The 16018-nt window shown below is 49.4% G+C and overlaps 1 protein-coding gene and 1 pseudogene across 5 annotated transcripts in view; one reads left to right on the forward strand and one right to left on the reverse strand.

The window, feature by feature from the left end:
- The window catches only part of LOC149340692 (ATP-binding cassette sub-family G member 1-like), a 34025-nt gene extending 23054 nt beyond the window's left edge, over positions 1-10971 (reverse strand). For 3 of the 5 annotated variants that reach the window (XM_089549511.1, XM_089549512.1, XM_089549510.1), the window contains exons 1-3: positions 10833-10971; positions 9951-10105; positions 2308-2425 (exon numbers count right to left, since the gene is read on the reverse strand). In XM_089549511.1, the coding sequence (XP_089405637.1) occupies positions 2308-2425; positions 9951-10104 (272 nt within the window). In that variant the 5' untranslated portion in view covers position 10105; positions 10833-10971. Of the gene's footprint in view, positions 1-2307; positions 2426-7565; positions 7840-9950; positions 10106-10832 lie in introns of those variants that run through there. The other 2 variants (XM_089549513.1, XM_089549514.1) reach the window with 2 other exon arrangements.
- On the forward strand, positions 3665-8006 carry LOC149340693 (uncharacterized; annotated as a pseudogene).
- Positions 10972-16018: the final 5047 nt, after the last annotated feature.

Consider the following 16018-nt stretch of genomic DNA (forward strand, 5'->3'; position numbering starts at 1 on the left):
TTCCGGACTTCAGAAAAATCGGAACACTTCACGAAACCTGTATCAGACATGGTTATGTTAGTTTCTCAAGATCCGAAAACTTGTTGATGCGAATGAGAGGTGCGCCTTCGGACCGCTTTGCAAGGACCTTCCCATTTTTGGTCCAGACGAACTCAAAACCCTTTTGTTTGCCCCGAGACCTTGCTAGTCGGAACAGCTCGCGATTAACCCGAGACAGGTTATCGTTAAAAAACAGCCGAGGAGACTGGTCGTCTTGCACCAAATCAGGAAGGCCCTTCCGAGCTCCGAGCCATTTCTGCTTAACAGAAACCGACTGAGTCTGTACTAGGATCGGTGGGATATAGTCGCCTCTGGACGGTAGCCGATGTACTGCTGAGATATCTGCTGGTTGAAAATCGGTAATGTTTAGTTTGCCTGCTAAGGTACTTAAGAAAGTGTGCAAGTTTTCATCAGATTTGACCGGAAGGCCGTGAATCTCGAAGTTACATCGTCTGCTGTATTGTTCGAGATCATTTATCTCTCCACTCATCCTGTCAATCACTTCTTTCTGGGAAACTACTGTTGAAGACAGTGATTGAACTTGTGACCGAAGATCTGCAAGCTCAGCCTGATTAGTGGTCACTCCAGCAAGCACAGAGTCATACCGTGACGAAAGGAAGTCAATAGCTGACTGTATGTCCTTCTTGTAGGCGTTATCAGTAACTGACGAGCAGTTTTTCCCCAAGTGAAATTCGCCCTCACAGGCACAGCAAGTCATAAATTTCCCATCTTTCGGTATGGCTTTTGAGCAAGAAGTACACAAAGAAGACATGGTGCAGTCAGCGGCAAAACACGAAAAGTGATGAATTACAACAGGTGTAACCAACACTCACCTGCCAAAAGCGAAGCAAACGTTTAGACCGGGACAAAGGTTTGCCGCTGACTGCAACGGTCCACGAAGTTGACGGTCTTTAAATAGTCGGTGATCGGCGCCAGGGGGACATCTTTGGCAGGTCCAGAGCGAATGAAGGCAAGGATGGCTTGCGATGTCGAAACAACAGCTTTCTTGAGCCGCATGCGCAGATCAGTCACCCGAAGCAGTTGCGAAGGTGATAGCCGTTGAAGATACGAGCCGCTTTCCGGCTGATACTGTCCCCTGGCTTGCAGAGCTCACCTGCCAAAAGCGAAGCAAACGTTTAGACCGGGACAAAGGTTTGCCGCTGACTGCAACGGTCCACGAAGTTGACGGTCTTTAAATAGTCGGTGATCGGCGCCAGGGGGACATCTTTGGCAGGTCCAGAGCGAATGAAGGCAAGGATGGCTTGCGATGTCGAAACAACAGCTTTCTTGAGCCGCATGAGCAGATCAGTCACCCGAAGCAGTTGCGAAGGTGATAGCCGTTGAAGATACGAGCCGCTTTCCGGCTGATACTGTCCCCTGGCTTGCAGAGCTCACCTGCCAAAAGCGAAGCAAACGTTTAGACCGGGACAAAGGTTTGCCGCTGACTGCCAAATATACAAGACGCCTCCTCCGTACGCGCAGTGGCATGGATGCAGTGAGGCGGAGCCACTGCACCTGCGCAGCCGGCGTCTGGTAAACTGGTATACTCTTGATGGGTTTTTTTTTTTGTGTGTGGGTTTAACGTCCTAAAGCGATTCAGGCTATGAGGGACGTCGTAGTGAAGGGCTCCGGAAATTTCGACCACCTGGGGTTCTTTAACGTGCACTGACATCGAACAGAACACGGACCTCTAGAATTTCGCCGCCACCGAAATCAACCGCCACGGCCGGGATCGAACCCACATCTTTCGGGTCAGCTGCCGAGCGCCATAACCACTGCGCCACCACGGCGGAGTTAAACTGGTATACGTCTACGCCAATACGTCTTCTGTATGCTAAAATGTCGAATGTTGGCGGCTTTCGAACCACAACCACGAAGTCTCAGAATCGTTTACAAATGCTATCGAAATCTTCTCGGCGTAAATTCGCACCCATTTATTTTTTTTTTTTACACAGACAATATAATTTCAAGCCTTTGACATTGCGTACCTTAAGTACATACCACAAAATCGACCAAGAACTACTGCTGTATTCTGCAACAATTTTTTCCCGATTCATTCTTTTCTTTCTTCTACTATTGGTGCCTGCGACTTTTTACATCGTGACTGACAGCTAGACAAGCAATGAGTACCGGCACCGATAACGAAGACTGGGTTGACTAATGGCAAAGAAGCAAAAGAACATAAACTCCAAAAAAGTGTTCCAAAATATGGACGTAGATTGTATTCAGGAAAGCCGCCAAATAATTAGAACTAGCCAAGCCACTCACTAGTGGCCTGATAGTATGTTCAGCAGCGTTGTTTTTCCAGCTCCTGACGGTCCCATGATGGCTGTCATGGAGCCTGGTGGCGCTCTCCCGTACAAGTTGCTCAGGAGCGCTTTCTTCCCTGCAGGTTAAAGAAAGTTATTGTAGAACCCCTTTGTGTCACAGCCTTTATTATGGCATAGATCAGCTTGAATCTACAAATTACTGGAAGCAATTGTAGAACCTGTTAGTGTAAGAACATTTATTGTGTAATCGATGTTCTTAAAGCTACAAATTGTAGGAAACAATTGAAGAACCTGCTAGTTTCACATCACAGCCTTTATTATGGCATCGATCAGCTTAAAACTACAAATGAATGTCTTCTAGACCATCGCTAACAAATATTAACATCGCGTTGAGTGATGCCCAAACTCCAAACGCTCCAGACTCAGTGGACCGTTCTCTCAGAATGGAATCACGTTGGCATGTCAACAGTGTCTTGATCTCACCAACGAGCGCCTGTTAAGCCCTTCAAAGGCACTTCTGGCCTTCGGATAATTGAAATGCAACTCTCACGTAAGTAATAGCAGCACTTTGAAGCAAACCCTAACAGAATGTTAAATAATGTGCACCCGCTATGTCTTGCTGCAAGACACAAATAAATTTTATAGATCTCTTTCCATGTGCACATATAAGGCGCAATTGTTGTCATCCACTGAAGTAACTGTGCGCACCTTGAAGTGAGCGCCTTGGTCAAAAAAACGCAGATAACGAGGTTTACCGCAAGCTCGTATGCAGGGCACTAACGGCACCTTTGAAATATCAATGATCCTGTGACGACACATTCTGCACATACTTCCGCGCAGCCTCTGCCTTGTTATCATCCGACCCAGCGTAACATGGCCACACGCTGGATGCGTCACCGATAAAACTCAGCGCCACTGATGCGTCACCCGAGGCATGCGTCGCCGACGGTGGCTACAAAAGCAGGCAGCCCGGCTTAGAAGAGCGGCTTTTTTCTTCCGCTACCGCGACGAACGTAGCGTCGGTATGCTCTTCCGCTGCAACCGCTGGTCGAATAAACAGTCGTTACGTTTTATTGCGAAAGCAATAATGCTCACAGTTTGAGCCCTTCAGCTTAGCGCGGCGGTGGACGCGTTTGACCTTTAGCGTGACCTTAGACGTGACGTCATACTAGCTGTGAAAAACCAGGGCCCCGGCTCGGCTCGTCGGTGTAGAGGAGCGGTGGACACGGCGGGCGATGAGCCTCTCGCTTCTCCCACTAGAGGCGCTGCGGTAGGAGTGACGTGACACCACCTGTGGAAGAAAAGGGCCCCGGCTCGGCTCGTCAGCGTAGAGCGGCGATAGACACGGCGGGTGGTGAGCCTCTCGCTTCTCCCGCTAGGAGCGCTGCGGTCAGAGTGACGTCATACCAGTTGTATAAACAGAGCTCCAGCTCGTGCCGTCTGCGCAGAGCGGCGGTAGACACGGCGGATGCGGGCTGAAGAAACGGATGAAGTTGTTTTCGCAATTTCCGGGCTTAACCAAGCTGTGCCTCTGTCAATTTTTTATGTTGGGATTCGTCCTTCAGCAGAAACGAGATCCCACATCTGGTGACCCGGACAACGGACAATAACGCATCGCTATGGACGAGCCCGAGCAACAGCTTCAGGAACGGCACGGCCAACTCAATGCTTCCGTGCAACAGTGTCCCGCCGGCTCCGCCAAGGATATCAGAACCCCCGCAGACGGCATTCCGCGCGCTGCCCTCCACGACGTCTGGCGTGTTGCTGTCAAGCTTCCGCCGTTTTGGGCCTACTCGCCCGAGGTATGGTTCGCCCAAGTCGAGGCACAGTTCTCCCTCGCGCACATCACGCAATACCGGACCCGCTACGATCATGTCGTCGTGCAAGACTGAACTCATCCACCGCCTGTCATGCTCGGAAGACCAGAAGGTGCGACAACTACAGTCCGCAGAACTTGCAGAGCGCAAGCCTTCGCAGCTCCTCTGCCACATGCGCGCTCTCGCGGGCAACATGGAAGTCCAGAACTTACTGCGAGCACTTTGGCTTCAACGACTTCCACCGCACGTCAGGCAATTCTGCAGGCTGAGCTTACGCTACCTCTCGACCAACTTGCCGGGATCGCTGATTGCGTCATCGAGGTCGCTTTGCCGCAGTTATCGACCACCGTTCAGGCTGTCGCCGCACCGCTAAACACCACGCAGCTTGCGCGCCGTATCGACGATATCAATAGACAGCTCAGCTCCATTCAATGACGCCTGGATCAACACTTTCCGACGCGTCACCCGCAACGCCGTGACCGTAACACCACCACGTCGCAGCAGCCTGGTGACGACGACCGGTGCTACTACCATCGACGCTTCGGGGACAGAGCACGACAGTGTCGACCACCCTGCTCCGCTGGACAAAGGGAAAAGCCAACGGCAGCTCGTAGGCACGGCTGTGAGCTGCCAACCTGGAGGCCGTCGCATTTTCGTCACCGACCAAATTACAAAGCAGCGGTTCCTTGTCGACAGCGGTTCCGACATCTGCTGCTACCCACAAGCCCACCTTCAAGGTTCCCGTCCTCCTACGTCTTTCGAGCTCAGCGCGGCAAACCGGTTCACAATCAAGACTTACGGCTTGTACCGCCTACACGTCCAGCTTAAAAACCTACGCCGTGGCCTTCACTGTAATTTTGTCATCGCCGACGTCATCGAGCCAATCATCGGCTCAGATTTTTGCCGCACTACAACTTCCTTCCGGACTGCCACCACGATCGTCTCATCGACGCGACAACGGGGCATTCTTCGCCAGGACAGTGAATGACTACCCACCAGCCAAGCATCAAAGTACTCGGTGTTGAAAATCATTCACCACACCACGCCATCCTCGCCGAATTTCCCAGTTTCACGCGCCCTAGCGGGTTGCCACGTGAAGTGCAGCACACCACTGTGCACTACATCCGGACCAACCCAGGCCCCCCGGTTTTCTGCCGCGCCCGTCGTCTTGAGCCGGGCCGCATGCGCATAGCCAAATCAGAGTTCGAAGCCATGCTCCGTGAAGGAATCGCCCGCCGCTCCGACGGCCCATGGGCCTCGCCACTTCACCTTGTCCCGAAGAAGACCGAAGGCTGGCGGCACTGTGGGGACTACCATGCCCTCAACGTCCGCACCATTCCGGACAGGTACCCCGTTCACCGCATAAAGGACTTCGCCCATCGCATTTATGGCTGCCACGTTTTCTCAGTGCTAGACTTGATGAAGGCCTACACGCAGATACCCGTCAACCCGACGACGTTCCGAAAACTGCTCTCATTACCCCTTTCGGCTTGTTCAAATTTCCCTTCATGAGCTTTGTCCTGAGGTACGCTGGACAAACCTTTCAACGCTTCATCGACGAAGTCGTCCGCGGCCTCGACTTTTGCTTCGTCTATCTTGACGACATATTGGTCTTTTTCCGTAACGCCGGCGAACACTAAACACACCTTCGTCTACTTTTCCAACGCCTCGATGACCACGGCTTGCTCTTCAATGTCCCAAAGAGCACGCTCGGCGCTTCAGTCGTCAAATTCCTAGGCCATGAAGTTTCATCAGAGGGAACTCGACCTTTGCCCCGTTCACCACATACAGGACTTCGCGCATTACATTTATGGCTGCCACGTTTTCTCAGTGCTAGACTTGGTGAAGGCTTACACGCAGATACCCGTAAACCCGACGACGTTCCGAAAACTGCTCTCATTACCCCTTTCGGCTTGTTCGAGTTTCCCTTCATGAGCTTTGTCCTGAAGAACGCTGGACAAACCCTTCAACGCTTCATCGACGAAGTCGTCCGCGGCCTCGACTTTTGCTTCGTCTATCTTGACGACATATTGGTCTTTTTCCGTAACGCCGACGAACACCAAACACACCTTCGTCTACTTTTCCAACGCCTCGATGACCACGGCCCACTCGTCAATGTCCCAAAGAGCACGCTAGGCGCTTCAGTCGTCAAATTCCTAGGCCATGAAGTTTCATCAGAGGGAACTCGACCTTTGCCCCGTTCACCACATACAGGACTTCGCCCATCGCATTTATGGCTGCCACGTTTTCTCAGTGCTAAACTTGGTGAAGGCCTACATGCATCTCAGACCTGCAAAATTACCCCCAACCCACAACCGCTAAAGACATTCGCCGTTTCCTTTTCAAGAATGCAAAGCTGCTCTCTGCACCGCCACACTTCTCTCCCATCCCGTGCCAGACGCTACCTTGGGGCTCTTCACGGACGCCTCTAACTTCGCCGTCGGTGCCGCTCTTATGCAACGCGTAGACAACACCTGGCATCCCTTGGCGTTCTTCTCCAAGAAACTCTCAGCTCGGAAAACGACCCCTTCTGCGGCCAGCCCCACCAAAGAAACCATGACCCCCGCCCCGACGACTTCGCCAGCTTACTACAGAGAACTTCTGGCGATATACGAAGCAGGTCAACACTTTCGCCACATTCCCGAAGCACAGCACGGCATTATCTACACCGACCATAAACCTCTGACCTACGCCTTCTCTCAACGCCGCGACAAACTCCCGCCGGTCCAGCAGAACCAGCTCTCGTTCATTTCCCAGTTTACCACCGATATCCAACATGTCAGCGGGAAGGACAACGTGGTCGCCGACGCGCGTTCGCGAGTGGAAGCTATCAGCCCTTCGCAGATGACAGCTGACGTCCTCGCCGAGGCTCAGACTACGGACGTCAAACTGCAAGAGCTTTTTAAGGGCGAGTCCTCACTACAGCTGCAACAAGTCCCCATACCTGGATCGACAACGACTATCTACTGGGACATGTCAACAGCACGAAGCAGGTCTTACGTGCCCCTTTCCCATCGCCGTGGCCTCTTCAACCAGCTGCATAATCTCAACTATCCGGCATACGCACCTCTACACGCCTCGTGGCTGACCGCTATTTCTCGCCCTCCATGCACGAGATTGCCGCACCTGGGTGCGCTCCTGCATTCAATGCCAGCGAGCTAAAGTCACCAGGCATGTCACTTCACTGCTCGGAGCATTCCCCCAGCCCTCTGGTCGGTTTCAACACGGCCACCTTGATTTCATAGGGCCCTTTCCTCCAGCTGGACCCTATCGCTACGGCCTCGTCGCCATCGATCGGTATACTCAATGGCCTGAGGCATGGCCCCTCGAGGGAATCACCGCGGAAGACGTCGCCTCGGCCTTCTTCGCCGGCTGGATTGCTCGCTTCGGGCCCCCTCGCCGCGTCACCACCGACCAAAGACGACAGTTCGAATCGCACCTTTCCAGACTCCTCGGGCTGACCATCGGGTTCGAGCGCTCGAGGACCACCAGCTACCACCCCTGCGCCAACGGGATGATCGAGCGTTTCCACCGACAGTTCAAAGCAGCCATCATGTGCCACCTGGACTCAACCTGGCTCGAAGCCATCCCAGCCGTTGCCCTAGGTCTTCGCGCCACCTTCAAGCCGGACATTCAGGCTACACCCGCACAGCCCGTCTTCGGGGAACCACTCCGTCTCCCAGGCGACTTTCTTGGCGACACATTCTGCTCATATTTCCGCACAGCCTCTGGCTTGTTATCATCCGGCCCAGCGTAACACGGCCACCCGCTGGACTGCGTCACCGATAAAACTCAGCGCGCCGCTGCGTCACCCGAGGCATGCGTCGCCGACGCTGGCTACAAAAGCAGGCTGCCCGGCTTTGATGAGCGGCTTTTTTCTTCCGCTACCGAGACGACCGTAGCGTCGGTATGCTCGTCCGTTGCAACCGCTGGTCGAATAAACATTTGTTACATTTTTAATGTTGGGATTCGTCCTTGAGCAGAAACGAGATCCCACAATCCCAAAGGGTGACTTTGATATTTCCAGAAATGTAGAGCTTCACAGTTGCCGAAATTGGCCCACTACACAACATACCGCAGACCTTGTTACTTGTAAACTTTAGCCTAAGGGTGTACGTGTTGCAGAATATGAATAATGCTACTAGAGGGAGTTGTAAACTGGTGCAAAGTGGCCCTGAAGCTGCGGTAAAGACCCATTAACTTTGTACACTATCTCCACGGTTGCACTTTAACTCATGGCCTAAAAGAGACCTTTTAATTTTGGTTCAAATTTTCTCAAGTTCTTAGGCATGCACAGCACAGGTCGGTAGAGATTCGAATGGGCGGGTGAGACCGAGAGGTTTGCGAGGATAACGTGCCCTTCAGCTGGAGCAAAGCAGAGTTATTGAAGGTCTGTGCAAAAAGGCATTGCTCCTGCAGAGCTGATTATTAGGATTGTGCCGATGATGTATACTTAACTGAACGTGAACAGTAAAGCATCTGATTATATTATGAATTCCCTCCTGTATGCTGGTTGATTGGATTGGGTTTATGGGATTTAACGTCCCAAAGCGACTGGGGCTATGAGATGCCGTAGTGAAGGGCTCCGAATATTTCGACCACCTGGGCTTCTTTAACGTGCATTGACATCTCACAGTACACGGGCCTCTAGAATTTCGCCTCCATCGAAATTCGACCGCCACGGCCGGGATCGAACCCGCGTCTTTCGGGCCGAGCACCATAACCACTGAGCCACCGCGGCGGCCCTCCTTTATGCGTAACATGCAGCAGGCTTCTGCGAAAATTAAGCCATCCAAAATTGCGGGGTTGCTTTCTTGCACCATTTTGTTCGTTAGATTTGGGACATCATTTTCTTTAACCAAGCAAAAAATCAGTGCGAACTTTCACTGTAGAGCTGTATTGCAACTGTTGAGCTGTATTGCAAATTACTGACAGTGATTGTTAACAATGTTATCGACTGACTCGTTGCAGGTCATACTTTTCGTGCATTCGTCCAATGAAACTACACATGAAGTCGGCTTCGCTATATACTATGGAGAAACCTCTTCATTATTAAAAGCTGCTTACAACGCGAGCGCGCGCATTAGTGATGAGGAAGGAAGCGTTACGCAAATATTTCTAGATTAAAACCTTTTTTATATTTGGAAGCAAGCTGTCGAGATCTCCAATGCTGACAAAGTGCAAGCTTGACAATTCTATCAAGGTGCATGTCGCGTATCCAGATACTTCACAACAAGAAAAAGAAGAGAAAACACGAATACTCCTCAAAACTAAGTACGCGGCGCCGAGAAAAAAAACGAAGCTTTCGAAGAGTAAGCATCATATACCAATATATTTACGCTCACGATTTGTCCTTGGGGAAACAGACAGCACCAGTTGTAAGAACTCTTTAATCAGCCACAACAAAAAGCACCAGGGGCTTACGACTGCAGCCCCATTCTCATCGCAAGTGATAAAAAAGTGACGTTAAACTATTTTTCCAGCAAAATTAAATCAAAACATTTAGTATAGTTCCAGTTTTAAACAGTCATTAAATCGCTGCGCTTTCAAAGAATCTTTTTTTTCCACCGAAGGCCTAGGGATTATAAGAATTCCCAGAACTTTATATCAACCAGTGCATTTTTTTTAATATGCCCAGGCCATAATTTCCTGAAAAGGTGGTTTCACATCTTCCTGTAAACACCGCAGAAGAATGTTGAGATGAGGCGGGCATGAGAGTTAGCTTGAATGAAAAGTGCAAATAAATGAATGTAAGTTATTTCGTTTAGAAAAACTAAATGCTTGTCTGTGGATCCGGGGTTCAACGCTGAAAAGGTGTGCTTACTTTTGTTGGCTTGAACATGGAAGGAGATATTTTTCCACTCAAGGACTACGGCTGGGCATCTACGAGGCCGCAGAGATTCTCGAACATCAGCTGCATCCTCCAGGCTGATGATGTCGTTTTTGTGATACTTCGACGAATCCCCGTTTGACTGCATGCTGTAAAATATCACAAGTTTGTTGCGCATCATAAGAAGCAAGTTCAGAGGAAAGTGTACCGAGAAGACCAAAAAGAGAAATATCATTTTAAAACCGATCCCGAGAAGTGCGCAGCTAGTTTAACATGTTTCTGGACTGCTTAAAATGTAATAATCATATAACGGATTATTGCAGACGTCAGTTCGTTGTTGCTACATGTTCACAGCTCCTCTACACAGATTTAGTCGCTTTGGGACGTTAAACCTCAATTAACATCAACAACAAACAAAAAATTTAGATTACATTTTCAGCTCAAAGGTCTCCTCGGGAATGTCAAAAGGGAGGTTGCACAAAGCGAGTTGGTCGGTCCACAGAAATACTTTCGCATTAAACGTTTTAGTGTTATAAATGTGAGTTAAGGATGTTAGATCCTGCGGCAGGGTGAGGAGTGGGGTGGGGGAACGATAGGCAAGCTCAACCTGTGCGTGAGAGCCCTATGGTTTCTGAATTTAACGGCGTAGTTAACGTAACATACTCCACAGTGTTTGTGGGCAAGAAAAGTCTGCCTTTTCGCACGCCTATTGACATGACGATCACATGCGGGCAAGTTTAATATTATCTATTTAAACGCAGTCTGCGTTGCATGAATACTCCAAAACCTTTAAGAAAGTAACCTTCCGTCCGGGCTGTACCTAACCTCCCTATCTATTGTGTTACGAAATTTCTATAAGCAAATGAACTGGCTTACCTAATAAGTTGGTCAAAAACTGCAAGGAATCGAAATATTGCCGCAAGACCTGCGAACCTCGCGCACTTAAATGAATAGCCACGCGCCTCTCAAGAGCGTCAGTTTCACGCGCGTGGTCTGCCTGATTTGACTCTCGAGCGAATGGGCAGCATAGCGTGCCGCAGCTGATAGAGGTCTCTTTGCAAACTAGCAAGACATTCCAAAAAAGATAAACATAATTCGCACACGTGCTTATCACGCGAAGGCCAGGACTCTTGGCTGGCTTCATGTTTTCAGCTGCGTAAAAGGCAACCTTGAAGGCTAATATCTGGAAGAACATGGCTGTCGCTAAATAAAATAGAAAACACTTTTCTACCAGCCACATCCACTTTTTACCAGCGTAAATATGTTGCGGTTTTCCGCTCAACTTCCGTCTGACATCTATCTCATTTGCTATTACAGAAGCGCTTTACTTGGGTGAATTTCTTTATAAACTTTACCGTCAAAAGGTTTTCATTTGCATTAAAGCCCAGTGCAAGACGTCTGTAACGAATGCTCCAAGTATTCTGCCGTGCCATTTTGTTTTCAAAATCTTTCTGTGCTAAAACGCTTGCACTTTATATTGAAGCACTTTGCGCGTTGATTTCTACATCCTTTCAGCTTCCATGGGCTGGCTTTCATACGGACGGAGAGTTTAATTATACTATGTCACGCTAACCAATCTTGCGATATTTCCTCAGGCGTTTCCACGTATTTAAACGATAAAAATATTTGGGGAGTCAGTTGATAAAAACAGGTTTATGCTGCGCCACTTATCTCGTTCTTTTACAAAAACCTCTTCGGGGGGGAGAAGGGGAGGCTTTTTGTTTTCTAGGAGTTGTAACAGTGGAGAAAGGAGCTAACTATAACTTTCAAAATTGAACTTCAACCACGAGAAGCGAAACCAATTATGTTCTATTTAGTACCAAATTGAATTCTTTTGCATCGTGGTGGAGGAGCGCAAAGGACGGGACGCAAGAAACAAGGAAGGACGTACACTAGCCCAGCAACTTGCTCTTCTGAATTCTTTTCGCTCAAACATGAGATGAATTACATTTGTCACTGCCACCTCGACGCGAGCTGATTATCGAAATCGAACTCCAAGACGTTGACAAGGCTGTGAACGCAACTACTGAAAATGACTCTCATAATTTATATCTTCTTCTGTTTAAAATTAAAGATATCTGCAATTTCTCTAGAAGCGCACTACGCTTCGAGGGCACCAAATATGTTCCTCCGAAACCTCTATAGGTTTTTCTGACATCGCTTATCATGAAAGTATACACAGCCAATTCGACGTCGTAACCCTTTGATAAGCCCCCATTGCAATCGAAATATTCATTTTGGTTACTGAATGTTTAACTAGGTCGTCACTCTGCCCTAAAAGAAAACTACTTAAAAACAGCAGGTCGAACCACTTCTTTTTGAAGGCTTTTCTTTCTAGATTAGCGCTAAGCTTCACGTGAAATTAGTCAACGCTCACGAATACCAGGAGCTCGATTCACGCCGCAACTTAAGCAACCACAAAGAAAACTTACTTTCGTGGCGTATATGCGTTTCGGATCTACTCCAGGGGCCTTTGTACGAACGCCCATACACATTCTGTGGAAGTAAAGGAGCTCGCGTCAGCGTCAGTCTAAAGTAAGGTGTCAGAGCTCTTTTGCTCTGAGCGAGCAGCACGCCACGTCACGGGAGCCTTCTATCCTATCATTGTTCTGGCTTAATCTCCTAGGTTTTCCACGCAGAGAAAGTGCGCGAAAGCCTTATAATTTTATTTTTTTGTCGAAATACGAGGCCACGTAATGATTGCGTCCCGGCTGCTTCTGCAGGCTTCAAATGACCAAAACAGCTTCCAGAGCGGCTTGTATCCTAGCGAAAACAACGCTATTTATTTCCTTGAGCTGAAGGAGCCCTGTCGGCGTTCTTTTCATGTTAAAGATCAAGAAAATATTGGACAGGCTTTATCATAGCGTCGCCTCGGGACGTCCCTTTGAACAAGGCTAAAAAGGAAAAGAAGTACGTGGCATTTCTGTAGAGCACGAGATAGAGGCGGTCTCCAGCAGGCTTTCATATCCCGCTCAATATCACTTGCAACACTTTAGCGCTCTTTGCTCGCCGTTCGGATTGTGGCGGGTTGCAGTTGGACTGGATTGTAGCGGATTGCGCTGTTACAATCACGGCTGTTACCTTTCTGTACGTGACTCTATAAACACTCGTTGCTCTCTTACATCGTCCTTTCCATCCTCAGTCTTGTCGTTGACGTCACTTCCGACAGCAACAGCGACGTTGTAGGAAGGAAGGCGCATTACATCACCTCATAGCGTTCAGTTCGCGGATAGAAAAGGTAGAAAAGGTGCTACCCTGACCTACGGCAGTTCTGATCAGTGCGGGAATAGCGAAAAGCTTCCAACCTCAACGCGCAGTGCAGAGTTAACTGTTCCAACGACTAAAACGTTTAGACGTTGCTCAGCGCACGCTCGCATGCTTAACTAGCAGGGGGCTCTTTGGAACACTATAAGGTCGTTAAGGGTAACGGAGCGAACTCCAAGAGAAAGCAAGCGTAGCAGGGGCGCCAGAAAGTTAGTGGGCGGGTGAGATTAAGAAGATTTCGAGGATACAGTGGTCGCTGGTGGCAAAGGGCAGGGTTAATTTTGGAGATACAGGGGAGAGACCTTTGCCCAGCAGTGGGCGTAGTCAAAATGATAATGATGATGAAGGTGCTCCGCGGGATCCTTCATTCGGAGCAACTTCTTGATTCCTGCAAGCACAAATTCTTCTCGAAAGATTCTCTGTGCTTGAACGAGCGCTGTCAATAGCTCTTGTGGGTCCATTCCTGCTTTGCTTTCATTCCTTCGCCATCCTATGAGGCAGGTTCGTATCCATATAGGGCTGCCCGAACAGGTCTGCGACTCCCCGAAATCAACCTCAACTCTGAGCCTCCCCTCCCTCCGCTCGACACAAAAAGTTACCTTCCGCAAAAAAAATTACTCGCTACGGGCCTACTATGGGGGGCACTTGGGCATCAGGATCATCTTTCTGCGTTATTCAAGAAAACTCACTCTGTGTTCGGCCCGTTTAGTGCAGTGGAAGGAGAGGGGGAGGGGTGGTCGATTTTACAGTAAGCCACAACATCTATTCCTACCCTATGAGAGCGCCCCCTCTAAGGATCCATGTGCCACGCCCCCTTGAACAACATGGTGTCACATGGGGACACGAAAAAACAGCACACTACAAAACAGCGTGCAACAAAACAGCGCACAAAAATACATCACAGAGACAAAATAGCACAGGGAAAGAAACAGCACGCTCAAAACAGCACACCGGACAAATCAGCACAGCGAAAAAGCAGCACGATGACAGAAGAGGGCAGGGAAAACAGCACTACGACAAAAAAGCGCCGCGCAGTACGGTGCAGCGCTGCAGAGGCTGCTGCGATGGCCGAGTGCTCCAAGGCATCTGGAAGCGTAGCTGTTTTGCGCGTCTCTGTTTCAATTTCACCCATTTTTTTCTTCTTCATACTGTTCTGACGCCATTTCGGCCAGGCTCGCTGATTAGCATTGTGAAATGAACGGCGGCGCAACAAGGACACTAACAAGAGAGGGGACACCACATGCGCACACATCAACAGAAAACAAGTATCCAATAGAAGACTGGTCTTTTAAAAAAGCTGTCACATCTGCAGAATTTTTGGTAGCGAAGGGATCTGCCACAGGAAGGTGGCAGATAAAGCCGGTGAGGACCGAGAAAGGTGCCTTTTGGATGGCGTTGACGGGATACTAAGGACAGCCCGGAAAAAGGACTTCTACCCAAAGGAGCGCACGCGACACGTCGTGTCGTTCTTCAAGGACAACGACCTAAGACTTCTTCAGGCAGACAAAGAAGGCGGTTTCGCGGTGGTTCCGGCTGGCGTATTCAAAGAAAAGGCGACGCAGGCCATTTTGAAGAACTTTGTTCAGGTGAAGAAGAGTGCCTGTAGAGTGAAAACGAAAGCCATCTCGTTGTGCAACCAGTTGCAGCTTTCCGGGCTGGCCAAGGGAATCAGCGACTGCAAGAAAGGTTCTCTTGATGTCTTTTTTACGGTGAAAACCCATAAGCCATACATGCCTTTCAGATCTATTGTTATTGAGCGGGATTCTTGGCAGCAAAAGGTGAGCAAATTTCTCCTGAAGCATTTGAAAGGACTGGAAGTAGACGATCCCTTCGCTACCAAGAATTCTGCAGATGTGACAGCTTTTTTAAAAGACCAGTCTTCTATTGGATACTTGTTTTCTGTTAATGTGTGCGCATGTGGTGTCCCCTCTCTTGTTAGTGTCCTTGTTGCGCCGCCGTTCATTTCATCATGCACCAACTCGCCCCTCAGGCCATTCTTCTGAATTAGCATTGTCATTAGCCAGAATAGGTGAACGCCTAAAGTTTGGTTTTACACACTGTGGATACGACGCCGTTAATGATAGAGAAACTCCCGCATACTTCTGCTGTAAACTTCCACATTTACAGCACCTTTTTTTTAGGCGCGCGCGCGTGCTTGCGTGCATGTGTGTGTTCGGGAAAGGAGGAAAGCCCCATATATCCCCCCCTCTCTATTTACTGCTCCCTATATTTTCCTTAAAACAAGCAAATCAAATATTAACAGTTTTTTATTTGCTTATCACGAGCGTTTAGGACAATCATATTCCACATGAAAGCGTTTGCAATTCACCCTGCCTATTCCAAGGCGTTTCTTGAGACCAACGAAGCGCTTTCAGGGTTGCTTTAATGCAGACTACGCCCACTGTGGTATGGGTCAAAGGCGGGTGCTGACTACCCTTACCCACTAACAGGACTCGTGCAATTCTCCTTTTTCACAAGATTTGCACCCTCTAGGAAGTGGTGAAAATTCGTCTGCTATTTCGTGAAATGGAATGCTCCTGGGAGACGCAGGCGCGATCTGTTTCCAGGAAGAACCAGCTGCGCTCACAAAGTGGCGGCGTGTGTGTACCGTATTTGCTTGACAGCTCCTGCCATCTTTCGCATGCGCCTGTCACTAACATGAACTGCGCATGCGCAGTAGGAGCAGGCGGTTTCATTTTCAACCAGCGGAGCTGCAGGAGGAGCGGCGCGCATGCGCAGACCGCCTTGTGAAAAGGGCGGATTGCTTCCTGTATGGTCTGTTGCGACTCAGGTAGCAT

Source organism: Amblyomma mixtum, chromosome 6 (genome assembly GCF_055824585.1).
Source record: "Amblyomma mixtum isolate Tamu chromosome 6, ASM5582458v1, whole genome shotgun sequence".
NCBI lineage: Eukaryota > Metazoa > Arthropoda > Arachnida > Ixodida > Ixodidae > Amblyomma > Amblyomma mixtum.